Here is a 13,143-nt window from a genome sequence, read left to right as displayed (position 1 = left end):
AGACATAATGTAATTTAATATAGCACAGTTTTGTATCGAACTTAAACTCGAAACTATGGTAGACAGCTATGTTTGGAGGTACTAGGAATCTTGGTACTGCTCCAAGCTCTTCTCTTTATTTTTTGGCATAGTCTTGTACTGGTGAGATGTGGCACCAAAAAGGGGGTTTACTATCAGTTAGAGGATAAGGATTGATAGTATATGATCAAGCTCTTGTGAGATTAGATAAGAAAATTTGTTTCTAAAATTTATAGCCACCGGGATGTGCCCTATGTTAACATAGTTAAAATGTCTATTCGGATACGGATAAAATATATATTATCCGAAAAGGTATAGGAAAGGGGTAGTAACTGTTGGGATCAATTGTAACTGAAAAACGGGTAATCCACATGGAGATGTATTGGAATGGAGATGTAGAAAAAAGTGAATGAAATCTGAATGACACTCTTCTCGTATTTACCTATTTGTTGGATTGCCTCCAATTACGTGTTTTTTGAACTTTCAAATTACGATGAGGGAGAGAGAGACTTTATCCTGTTATGTTTGAATTCATAATGCTTCTGATTAAGATGGTAAATCCACGTAGACACGTTAATCCTTCATCTTGCAATGCATTCAGTCGAAACTAAATGTGGAGTACTCAACCTTGTTAACACAATGAGCACATGTTTTCTTTCGTCCAAATTTTAAATGCTCTACGCACCATGTTGATTGATAGGACTAGGGGATTTCATTGTTTCTTAATCAAACAGGCCTTTTGGAGTCCAAATCTATCATGTCTTCTAAAAGCTCTTCTGTCTTTCCTTTGTTTTCTTTTTGCCTCTTCATATATTTTATTCTGATTCTCCATTCCCTCACAAGTATGGAGATAAAATGTGTTCACCTTTTTTGCAAGTTTATACACCTTTTTGGTTTAAGGTGGTCTATGTACAAAGATATGACTTTTGAATCTAATATGAAGTGATACTTGCTCAAAATAAATAAATAAAGGTGTTCACCTTTAACACTTGTCGTTCTTCACATACTCTTCCTTTGTGCAAAGTTCCCTTGACTTTTGGATCATCCCTAAACTTGGTTGTATATGCTTTATCAAGGCATGAACTACCCATTCCTTAAGATGTATGCAAACTCTGAGCACTTTTGTTTTCTTGATTTCATATTCTATCGTTTGCATTCCTTGAAAAACTCTTATGCATCAACTTCCACAAGGCCCTTGCTCCAAAGGGCTACCTCTCTTAACTTTTGCCATCTAGGACCATAATTTGTCTTATCTATCATCATGTATTGCATCTTCTTCACAAGCTCCACGATCTGTAAATTATGATCGTCTTCGTTAATTAATCCTCCTAAGATCCTTTCACGATTCTAGCAAGTGCAGGTTTTTCGCTCAACTCCCTTGAAATCTAGTTTCAACTATTTTGTAGTCTGACACATTCGATTTGGACATTGCGTAAGACAGATTGCTTTTGGGACTGAGGATTTCGGAAATAAACATCCTTGAAAAGATAGTAGGAGTTAGCCTGAAGTCAATAGGCCCCCCTAGTGAGAAAGCACTCGCAATTAATTAATTAGTCAAGTGGGGGGCATCGATTGTCGATTCAGGTAAGTGTTAATTGGTCGATTAAGGCAAGAGTTAATTGATCGCAGGAGGCTTCGTGGCTTCTTCGAGAAGCCTTGGACTCCAGAAGCTACTTGAGTTGGGTAGAAAATGAGGAGGCCTCTCCAACACAAGGGGGAAGAGCTGGGGAAAAGGAGAAGGGGGAGAGAGGGAGACGGGAGGGAGGGAGAAGGAGAAGCAAGGGAGCAGGAGGGAGGGAGGAGGGAGGAGGGAGGGAAGCAGGGATTACATTAGGTAGGTTAATTTGCGATTAGATTAGAGGATACAATTTGACTGGTTTGTGGTTAGTGAGGTAATGGTGGGAAGGCAGCCAAAAGGTTGGGGACACGTGCAAGCAGAGCATACGTGCGACGGAGACACTATAACTCGCGCGAGAGAGAGAGAGGGGAGAGGTGTTATTGTGATTTTCGACGCTCCCGCATCTTTAAGATCTGCTCTCTACCTAAGCGATCCATCCCTTGCTTGATCCATCCTTTCATGAGAATTTGCGATTTCCCCTACAAGCGCTATGGTTTCCAATGAGAAGGCCTCTGTCACCAAGGAACAAAATGAGAGACATCGCAAGGTAATCCTAAATTCCTGAAGCTCTTCTTTCTCTTGGGCCTGTTTCCATCTTCGCTGTTTTTCCGTGATCATTGCTTTCCAACCACCGACTCTTCTCTTGCATTCATTTTGCATCTATCGGTTCGTAGAGAATGCCGCTAAAGAAAGTTGGAGCTTTTCGTTAGAGGAAAAATAACTCGACGACATTTGCTTGGAACATGCTCATAGTTATCTTTGACAGTGAAATTGTCGCAATTCAAGATTGTCAATTTGTCATCAGATCTTCAGTTCAGCTTTTGGGGGCTTATGATTTGTTAAGAAGGTTGTCTACGTTTGATTATTCTTATGCTTGTCTTCCCGTTGACGTCGTGGAAGATGTGTTTCATGCATCCAGATATTGGAAGGTCTCATGAAGCTGCCAGAAAATAGGGAGTGTGCTGACTGCAAAAGCAAGTAAGCTGTCTATTTTCTCACTTCTCCATTCTTCGTTATCTTTGAGGCATCTTTCGAAACCCAGAGGCCTGCCAATCCTCGAGTATTGATGAGATCGTAAGTGTTCCATTGCGCAAAACCCCCCCGTTCTTTCCCCCTCCTCTCCCCGCTGGACACTTTCTTCTTCCTGTTACCCTCTAGACCTTCGTCTCTCTTTATCTTTCTTTTTTTAGCTCCAACATACGGAGGTTTACATTGAGTGCTTCGACAGTATTGAGATGTTTCCAGGACCCAGACAGCAGCTTAAGCTTTGTATTTCTGTGCTTGCAATACGTCTTCTCTTCATTTAATACGCCTGGTGTGGTTTTGTCTTTGAACTTGAATTTGGATGTCTAGAAACCCTTGGATTATCACAATTGCTAACTAGACAGCAGGGCTTCTTTTAGTTAGATTGGGGTGGTTCACCGAATACACACAGGAAAGAAAATGGTGGGAGGGGTTTAACACATGTGAAAGTGAGCAAGGAACCGTGAGGGCCTTGGTCAACGAATGCAAACATTGAACTCTAGTGTGGAGGCCGGTACGTTCCGCGGAGGACACTCGAGGGGTCAAGTAGTCGACTTTGTGTCAAGGTCCGCTAACCTTTTTGAAGGTGGGTTTTAGATGAGATGAGATGTATGGTGGACGTGCCCCGATGTCTCCAAACAGTACCTTAGGAGCAAAGGTAACTCGAGGCCGCCTCGCCTCCGCGTGGGAGTGTGTGCTTGAAGCCTAAGGGCTTACCTGCAATGGGCATGTGGTGCCGTGGGGACTTGGGTTATAAAGGGACCGTGGAAAGCAAACCTTGCATGTAAGGGAAGTGGTACTAGGTGAGAGAGTTTAAGGGAAGATACGTTGTCTTGATGAGGGACCGAAGTAGGGTGCTAGCTCAAGAGACTAAGTCCGAAACCTAGCACTTTACATAGGGACAGAGCTTGGAGGATAAGGCTGTTCTTGTTTCATGCAAAGGCAAGGCAAACAACAAGGGCAAACTTGGACAAGGTAAGCCCAAGGAACAAAGGCTAGACACATAGCAAAGGATTCTAGATTGAAGAAGGGGGACCAAATGAAGGAGGAGGAGGCTCAGCCCCAAAGGGAAGACTCAAGTGCTCATTTGGTGACAAAACACACACTTTTTTTTGGGGGTGAAACCACCGATTCAATTAATTAATGCAAATTACAATCGCCACTACCAAATATGGCAGCTATAAGCAGTGGGAAAACACTTCTAAAAAATGTAGGGAAATGTCACCTGTATGAATAAGCTCTTCCAGCAGTTAGTTTCATCATTGGAAGGTTCTGACAACCAGTCTTTAGTCTTTCAAGTTTCCAATCCTCCAGTCGATCTTGCACTTGAAAACGAGGAATTGGGAGGAAAGGCTGAATTAAATCCCGCAGCTTGTACCATACAGGCCTGGAGTGCATGCCCAAAGCAGAACGCCTATTCGTTGTAGGAAAGGACATGAAAGTACCATCATCTTGCACATGTTTGACACCTTTGCATGCAAGAAAATATGCTTTTCAGGTTCTAACACAGCAAGAGGTGTAGGAAAGAGTCTGCTCCAATGTAGGCTCTCCAATGCCATACTATTTCCCATATCTGGTGGATGTCCAGACCAGTAGAAGTATTGCAGGATTACTTGCCAATCAGCAATCAGTCGGCTAGAAAAAGACTGCGAAGAATGTTTTCTTGAAAAGAGAATCCCAGAAAGTGGTCTCCCAGTTACTGTGCATGAACCTTAGTGCACATTCCAGCAAGCATTTGTGTCCATGGCTCCTTCTGAGCTGCAAAAGCAAGTAGTATGGTAGCTTCTCGAGCTATGAAATGATAGTGTATGTTTAAAATGTTGAGCCCTCCATGCAATTTTGGAGAACAAACTAGCTCAACTTTCAGGAGACGGAGAGCTTTCTTGTCTTTTCTTGTTCTCCAAAGGTATTCCATTGCTTGTGACATGAAAGCATCCAAGGTTTTCTTATCCCATGCCATAAGCGGCAAGTGTAACTGGATATAAGCCATGATGATTGCTTGTACGATACACACTTGTAGCTGCAAGTGTAACTGGCCATATGTGTGTCTACGCATCGTACAAGCAATCATCATTGCCTATATCGGCCAAGTAGAGAGCTTCCATTAATCTAGCTTTTGTTGGAAGTTTCCTCCTTTAAAGATATACACCAGCCAATCGGATATCCCAAATGCCATACTGTAGCTCATGCTAATCTTTTGTAGTCAAAGGCAAAAACTTAGACCTTTGAAAATTAATATGTAACTGTAACATGCAACGGTAATCTGATCGTGTAATTCACAACAGGACCTTCTTTAAACCTTTAGCGAGGAATTAGCGTTATACATCATAGAGAGAGAGAGGGGATAAGGGTAAAGAGAGAGTAGAGTCGACAACCAATTGGGTCCCTGTACCCACTCCCTCAATTAGGAGAGAATTTGCTTTATACTTGGAGAACCGAGAAATACAAAGAACACTCTTCAAGAGAGCACGGAAACATTCTTTTGAAGAGCTCACTGTGCACACGTATAGCAAACCCAAAGACCCAAGAAGCAACGCCGACCAATACCGAGACCTTGATGCTGTCCACATTGACGATGTAGGACACTTCTGCAAGGCAAGGGAGAGGCTTGTGCTGTCCACTGGAATGCATGAGAGTGAAAGCTAGGAGTGATAGATCCTATAAGAGAGATGAGAGAGAACTGAAATATAGAGCTGAGAATGAGCTGTGTAAAACTGTAAAATATAACTGAAAAGAGCTGCTGAAACAGACCCCAAACCTTACTCCGTTTGCTGTCCGGACTCCCCGTCTGATCCGCTGCGAGAACACCTTCCCAGAGGGCTGAACTAATGCCAAAGGCTGAGGCTGGTCAGAGGGCCACTGTGGGTGAGTGTCAGGCTGTTCAGAGGGGGCTGGAGAGGAGCGGTAGGAGGCTGAAGGAGTGGGGGAACTGAATGAGAAATGGGGGCCTGAAGGCCCCATATTTATAGGATTGGAAGGGCTGAGCTTTCAGTCGGTTTTCCTGGCCCCATTAATGGCAGCCTAGGGAGGGGTGCAAGGTTTTCTTGGCCCCATAAAAGGCAGCCCTAGGCCCCATAAATGGCAGCCTAGGGAGGGGTGCAAGGAAGCCAATAAAGGCAGCCCTTCCCCTACCATTCCTTCACTTGTTCCAGCCCTGAGGGGGCCCCAAAAGGGCTCCTATCCTAGGCTGGACCTAAACCTAACTCTAAACCTAGACGGAAACACTACCCTACTATTCCCCAGTGGGTACCAGTGAACCTGACCTAAGGCCGAGAGACTGACTTACGTAGCTTGTGATTCACTGTCCTTGGACAAGGGCTCACGAAGGGGTCATAGCATACGACAAAATCTCGTATTAGGAAACTATAACGCCCCTGTCGATGTAGCCAGTGTGTCACTTTGCACCCAAGTGTAGGGGTGCATGTGACATTCCTTCCTTCTTAACTTGGCGGTAGGTTCATTGCTTCCAAGTTGTCCACCAATATCTGAGGAAACTCCTAGAAAAAGTCTTCGTTCAACCACACCGCTTCATGGGTACCTCGATCACTTAATTTAGTGTAAAACTCTTGGATCCTACGTCCTGACCCATGCTTAAATTTATGAAGAAGGATCTGTTCTGGTTGCAAAACTTCGGCTTCATCAAGAACTTCAGGTTGCTGCTCATAAAAAATCTTTGAAAGAGGAGGTCGAAAATATGGCTTCAACCATGCTATATGAAACACATTGTGCATAGTGCAACTGTCTGGAAGGCGTAACTTCATTGAGACATCGTTGATCTTTTGAATGATAGGGAATGGTCTGAAGCTCTTGAAGGACAGCTTAGGGCATTGCTTGCCCACCTTCTTCAATCTTGCTTGATAATGTGTAAATACACCCATTGACCGTCTTTATACTGGACATCTCGTTAGGATTTGTTAGCCTGGCGTGTGTACGATGCTTGAGCTTTGGCAATGCGGCTTTTCATGGACTCCGTAATCTTTGCCATTGATTCGGTGGTTTTGTTGGCTTTAAGAGATGGAGACACCATCCGCCATATACTTGAAGAATAGGTATCGTTCAAAATGGCCTGCACAAGAGGAAGAAACTGCTCCCACTTTTCCTGAGCATCATGACAATATGATTTCAAATATCAAGCGCCATACCATTATACTTTTCCGTCTCGCCGTTCGATTGTGGATGGAAAGCAGTGGACATCTACAGCTTACTACCAAAATTATCAAACAAGGCTCGCCAAATGTTAGACGTAAACTTGGAGTTCTTATCGGATATGATGGTCTTTGGCAATCCTCCAATGTGGTACCAGTACTTGATAAGCAAACGAACTACATCTTCAACGTTGGCTGTTTGTTTGCAGGGAATAAGCATACAATATTTACTAAAGCGACAAACAATAATAAGACATGAGTGTTACGTGTACCTGCGGATTCTGGAAGTGGCTCCACGAAAGCCTGAAAAGGACCGTCCGGGATTGGCAATGGCATAAGTAAGCTTGCCGCTTTCTTGTGGGAAGCCTTGACCTTCTGGCATATCCGACAATTCTGAACATAGCCTTATACGTCATTCCACATCTTTGGCCAATAGAAATAGTGCTCTAACTTCTCCAAAGTCTTGTTGATACCTTTGTGACCACCGGTAAGGGCGTCATGGCAATCATGAAGAAGCAACTGTCATTTGTCTTTGAGTACATATAATCTTTTCTTATAGAAAAGTCAACCGTCCTCTAGTGAGTAATGGCCTGAAGCAAGCGTTGTGGCTAATTGGAACTGCGTGCCAAACTCTACTGACTCCGCGTATTGTGTCTTCATGCTATCAAGATCCTTGCCTTTGATTTCGAGCACAGTGGCCTGCTCAATGGTTTGGATGGAACCTTTCCGACTGAGAACGTTGGCAACGGGTTTGTTTTTGCCAGGAACATACTTGATCATTCCCCCAAACTGCTGGAATATCTGGCTCCACCGTTGCTGCCGATCGCTCCATTGTGAACTAGGCATTGTCTAAAGCCACTTAAGGGCTTGGTGATCTGTCTTGACCGTGAAAGTTCGTCCGTATAGGAAAGGTTTCCAATGTTTTAATGCCTGGATGACATTGAGGAGCTCTCGATCATAAATTGAATAGTTCTTTTCAGCATCGTTAAGCTTTCTGCTGGAATATGCCACGGGCCTATCTTCTTGCTGTAAAACTGCCCTGATGGCGATATTGCTAGCATCTGTGATTACTAGAAATGGATCATCCCAAGAGGCGATCTTCATAATTGGTGCTGTTGTGGCCAACCGTTGTAAGTCATGGAAGGCCTGCAAAGCTTTGCATGTGACTTGAACTTTTTGTCTGTGGGTCTGACTGTGTCGAGAAACCATCCATGTGCGAGCTGTATGCTTGACACAAACCCACAAAGGAATGGATCTCCTGCGCTGTCGTGGGGACAACCCGACTTGTGATAGCTTGAATCTTCTCTCGATCCAATCGAATCCCTTGAGCACTAATGATGTAATCTAAATACCGAATTTCCAGCAAGCCGAACTCACTTTTCTTTGCGTTGAGGTATAGCTGGTTATTGCGCAATAACTGTAAGGCACATCGCACATCCTTAATATGCTACTCGGCTGTAGCGGAAAAGATAAGGATATCATCGAGAAAGATGAATAGGCACTTCCCAATATACTCTGCAAATACCTGCGACATCATCTTCTTAAATGTTGGTGGTGCATTCTTCGGACCAAAGAGCATGACAACGAACTCGTAATGAGCTTGCTCTGTTTGGAAAGCTGTCTTTGGGATGTCAGCTTAAAAAATCCAGACTTGGTGGTAGCTACTCTTGAGGTCAATTTTTGAGAAGCATTTTGCACCATTGAGTCTTTCCAAGATGTACTTGATGCGGGGCATAGGAAACTTGTTGCTTACTGTAAGCTTGTTGAGTGCTCTGTAGTCGACACATAGTTGTGCATACTTATTCTTCTTTGCCACAAAAAGAATGTGTGCAGCGAAGGCAAAGAAGGTCTAATAAACCCTGTGCGCAGTAATTGAGTCTTTCCAAGATGTACTCGATGCGGGGCATGGTTAAGCATATATTGGGGTGGGAGAAAATGAGCTTTGAGGTTGGTCACAAACGTTGCCCAAATGAAATTCGTCTTAAACGTTGTTGGGTCAGTATGCTTACTAGCTGAACGAGTGGACTTTGTCTTGCTCATCTTGAATCCGCGCTAACCGAAAATGAGCTACGAACTAATGAATAAATTGCAAAATGACTGAATGGTCACACTTACCTAACGAAATTTGGAGTGGATCGAGTGAGTGGTGTTACCTTTGTTGATGACGAAGCTGTGGTAGTGACTGCTGCTGCGCTCAAACTTGCCTGCATAGCGGCTAACATCTGTTTGTGTTGGAGAAGCATTGCCTCTCGGTCTAGCTTTGTTGCTTCTCTGCTTGGGCGAGCTCTGCGTGTCGCAATGCCGCCTCATTTTTTGCGTTTCTCACGCATCAATAAGAGCAATTTTTGGAAATTTGTGGTTCCTCTTTCTTCTAGCGGCTTTTCTGCTTCATTTTCCTCCAGACGTTGTTTTGTCTGGTCCAGCTGTCTTCTACTTTCTTCTAGCTGGGATGAGTGTTCTCTGAGTTGTTGTAGGAGGACCCGATTCTGCTCTAGAAGGTTTGCCATCAATTCTTGAGCACTTGGCGGAAGCGGATCTTGTTGGTAGTCTTTCTCCTCTTCATAGTCTTCAATGATGATTCCTTTTCCTGACCCTTCCATGGCGCTTGATGTGTGTCCTTTCCGGATCTCAACACAACCATACACTCGTGGTAGTCAAGCTGGATACAAATCGAAGCTCTGATACCAATGTAACATGCAACGGTAATCTGATCGTGTAATTCACATCAAGACCTTCTTTAAACCTTTAGCAAGGAATTAGCATTATACATCATGGAGAGAGAGAGGGGATGAGGGTAAAGAGAGAGTAGAGTTGACAACCGATTGGTTCCCTGTACCCATTGAAAGCCCCCTCCCCCAATGAGGGGAGAATTTGCTTTATACTTGGAGAATTGAGAAATTCAAAGAACACTTTTCAAGAGAGCATGGAAACGCGCTTCTGAAGAGCTCACTGTGCAAACCCAAAGACCTGAGAGGCAACACCAACCAATACCGGGACCTTGATGCTGTCCACACTGATGATGTAAGACACTTTTGCAAGGCAAGGGAGATGCTTATGCTGTCCACCGGAATGCAGGGTTACTGTGTGAGTGAGAGAGTGAAAGCTAGGAGTGATAGATCCTACAAGAGAGTTGAGAGATCGGTTTTCCTGGCTGATTGGCTGGTCCCTTGGCCCCATAAAAGGCAGCCCTAGGCCCCATAAATGGCAGCCTAGGGAGGGGTGCAGGGTAGCCTATAAAGGCAGCCCTTCCCCTGTCATTCTTTAACTTGTTCCAGCCCTGAGGGGGCCCCAAAAGGGCTCCTATCCTAGGCTGGACCTAAACCTGACTCTAAACCTAAGACGGAAACACTACCCTACTGTTCTCTAGTAGGTACCTGTGAACAAGGACAGATTTGTTCTAACCTGACCTAAGGCTGAGAGACCGACTTATGTAGCTTGTGCTTGACTGTCCCTGGACAAGGGCTCACAAAGGGGTCAGAGCATCCGACAAAATCTCGTATTAGGGAACTATCACGCCCTTGTCGATGTAGCCAGTGTGTCACTTTGCACCCAAGTGCAGGGGTGCATGTGATAGTAACCCAGCAACCAATCCATATAATTCCAAAGTATCCATGATAGAGCGTCTGTCTGACTGAGTGTTGTGCGGAAAGAAAAAAGAGTGATCTGCATATGCTTGAGCCACAAAATATTTGCTATTTGGAAGTTACAGCCCATGCAAACTGACCTCAGTTGTAAGTTTGTCCATGTATAATAGTAATGGATGGGTAGCAATGACATAAAGTAAGCACCGAGAGGGCATCCTTGCCTCACTGATCTAGCTCACTCTAGAGAAAAGGTATATCCAAAGTGAGCATCTTGGGGAAGCACAATAGGCATTACAGTATCCAGAAAAGATTTATAGCTTTAATCTGTGATGGAGTAAGTGGCAATGGTGCTGCAAGCAGTTGGCTGAAATGAGTTATTCATTTTCAAGCTCAAAAGTATCCAATGTCCAAGTCCCATTCAATCTTTTAACGCGAGCAGTGGATTGTTTTTGCCTAGAACTGTGCAAACTTTTAAAGAAGCTTTGATGAGCAACCCTTATCCTCGAAAGCTTTTGTCGTGCATGTATTTGCCATGAAGCATGTGCTGGTCATTTTGTCTTATGCAGGTCCTAGCTGTAAGAAAATCAAGCATCTTGGCATTTTGCAATGGTCGTAGCTGACACAATCTAAGATGTCCTACATTTTCTATTTTGCAATTATGACATGGAGTCTTTGATCCCCTAAATATTGGCAGCCATACTGCATCCTTGTGGCGAAAGAGTGCCAAGCTACATCCATATCCTCACGGGCTTGCATGAGTAAAGGCCGAAGTGCGTGCTTCACCATTTCTATAAACTGGCGATGTTCCAGATAACTTTCATTGACAATAAGAAACCTTTGCATGGGCAGCCTATGAGCATGAGTATGCATACCAAAATAGAGACTCATCCAAAGTGGTGAATGGTTAGAAAGAAGAATTGAGTGGTCCACCCACACGCCACATGTGAAATCATTATTCAAGTCAGCATGGATCAAGTACCACCTATCTAGTGCGCATTGTGATGAAATGTAAACCCTTAATCAGAGCGTTTTGACAAAACCCAAAGATCAAAAGCATGTATATCAGAAAGCATAGCAGCTCAAGAGGTGCGTTCCATAGTTAGCGACTGGATCGATATGTTGTGTTGTCATCAGAATTTGGAGCAGTATTGAAATTTCTACAAAGGAGAGTGTTTCCACGCCATGGATAAGCTGTAATCTCTGACCATAGACTTGCTTTGAAGACATAATAATGTAGGGCATAAAGAGATGCAAATTCATATACTTCTCCATGGATCATGCATTGTATTACTAACCATTTCCCACGGGGATGATGAAAGCAAGATAGGGATTGAGATCTCGTTTGCATATCAGCAATGTGCCATAATATCCATCACAACCAGAATAAAATATATCCTAACCTGCAAAGTGTAAGAGGATATATTCTAGTCTTATGAAGGTATATCATAAGGTGCAAAATGTCCATGTTCTCCAACAAGCATGTGTTGATTATGCTCTTGCAAGCAAACTATATGCGGCTGTGTTTTATAAACATAATGCCAAAAAAGCCTCCATTATTGGGATCATGGAGGCTTTGTACATTATGAGAGAAGCACTTTAGAGGTATATACATGAAAGAAAAATGATTTGTGTGAAAATAAAAAAGCAAATCAGCGAGCATCATGTGCCATGACATCAATGCTATCAGCCATATCATTTCCAAGGTGCGTAGAAGCAGCTATACTATGTTTCCCTTTAACAATGTTAGTCCATAGGGCACAAACCATAGTAACATCACAGGATGTAGCCCTGAAAACAGATGCAACCTCACACTCATCCCATGCTCTTGATATTGGAGACCTCATAGGAGCTGATGCTGGTCTTTTAGGGTTGTGTCCTCCATCTGGCTGTACCTTTTCTTTGCCTTTGCTTGACTATTTTCTTTGACATTGTGCATGTGTTGAGGTTGAGGCCCAATGGGAGATAGAATACCCATTTTACCTCTGTCTTTCCCATTCCACACCGCAGTAGTCACTTTATTGGGCGGGGGTAAGTCAGGCTGCAATACTGCCCCTTGGGGGAGGCTGATGCAATAAAACAGGGCACTTTGCAGACACATGGCCAAATTTGTGACATCTGCAGCATGCATTTGCAAAATACTCCCCATTTGAGTTCACAATACTTAGCTCCCATATTCACTATTTCAACCTTGATAGCAATAGAGGCTATAGTTGCAATCTGTTTTCGCCTCCTTGTCTCAGCCATTTACATAGCCACCTACATCAGAGCCATTTTTGAGCTGTTTTGAGGCTTCCAGCACACATATACTGGCCAATTTTCACCTTGGTGACCTGCCTTTGCACTTAGGAGCTGTCCTGCTGAGCCATCTTGCACATTTCGGACCTGTTGCAGCACTTCGGAGTGCCTTGGAGAGCCACCTTCCATATTTCGGACCTATCTCTGCATTTTAGAACACCACAAGCCATCGACTAGTTGCTGGAAACGCCTACAGCAGCACTTCATCCACCTCCTTGCACACGTGGAGGTTGCTGTTTCTTTTCAGGGCCCTGGACCAGCCGCCATACTTTCTGGTTCTTCATCTGGTGCTGCGAATTTGTTACCTCAGTTTGCACACATGGAGCCTCGCCCTCGTGGTGAAGGGCAATCAGCACAAGTCATAGCTTGGGATGAGAAGAATGACAAGGCACTGGCGCTTATTGGTTTGAGGCTGGCTAACAATCTACTTCATCATCTTTGACCTCAATAGTTCAGCCAA

The 13,143-nt window shown here is 43.9% G+C and overlaps 1 protein-coding gene across 1 annotated transcript in view; it reads left to right on the top strand.

Moving 5' to 3' along the window:
• Positions 1 to 2,043: 2,043 nt before the first annotated feature.
• Positions 2,044 to 13,143, top strand: part of AGD5 (ARF-GAP domain 5) — a 35,656-nt gene continuing 24,556 nt past the window's right edge. The window contains exons 1-2 of the mRNA XM_087383108.1: positions 2,044 to 2,183; positions 2,556 to 2,614. Of these exons, the coding sequence (XP_087239234.1) occupies positions 2,127 to 2,183; positions 2,556 to 2,614 (116 nt within the window). The 5' untranslated portion in view covers positions 2,044 to 2,126. The remainder of the gene's footprint in view (positions 2,184 to 2,555; positions 2,615 to 13,143) is intronic.

Source organism: Dipteris shenzhenensis, chromosome 12, assembly GCF_047967505.1.
Source record: "Dipteris shenzhenensis isolate YYH24624 ecotype China chromosome 12, Dip_SZ_1.0, whole genome shotgun sequence".
In the NCBI taxonomy this organism is placed as follows: Eukaryota; Viridiplantae; Streptophyta; class Polypodiopsida; order Gleicheniales; family Dipteridaceae; genus Dipteris; species Dipteris shenzhenensis.
Note: the sequence above shows the minus strand (reverse complement) of the source record. Positions and strands in the feature narration are given on the sequence as shown.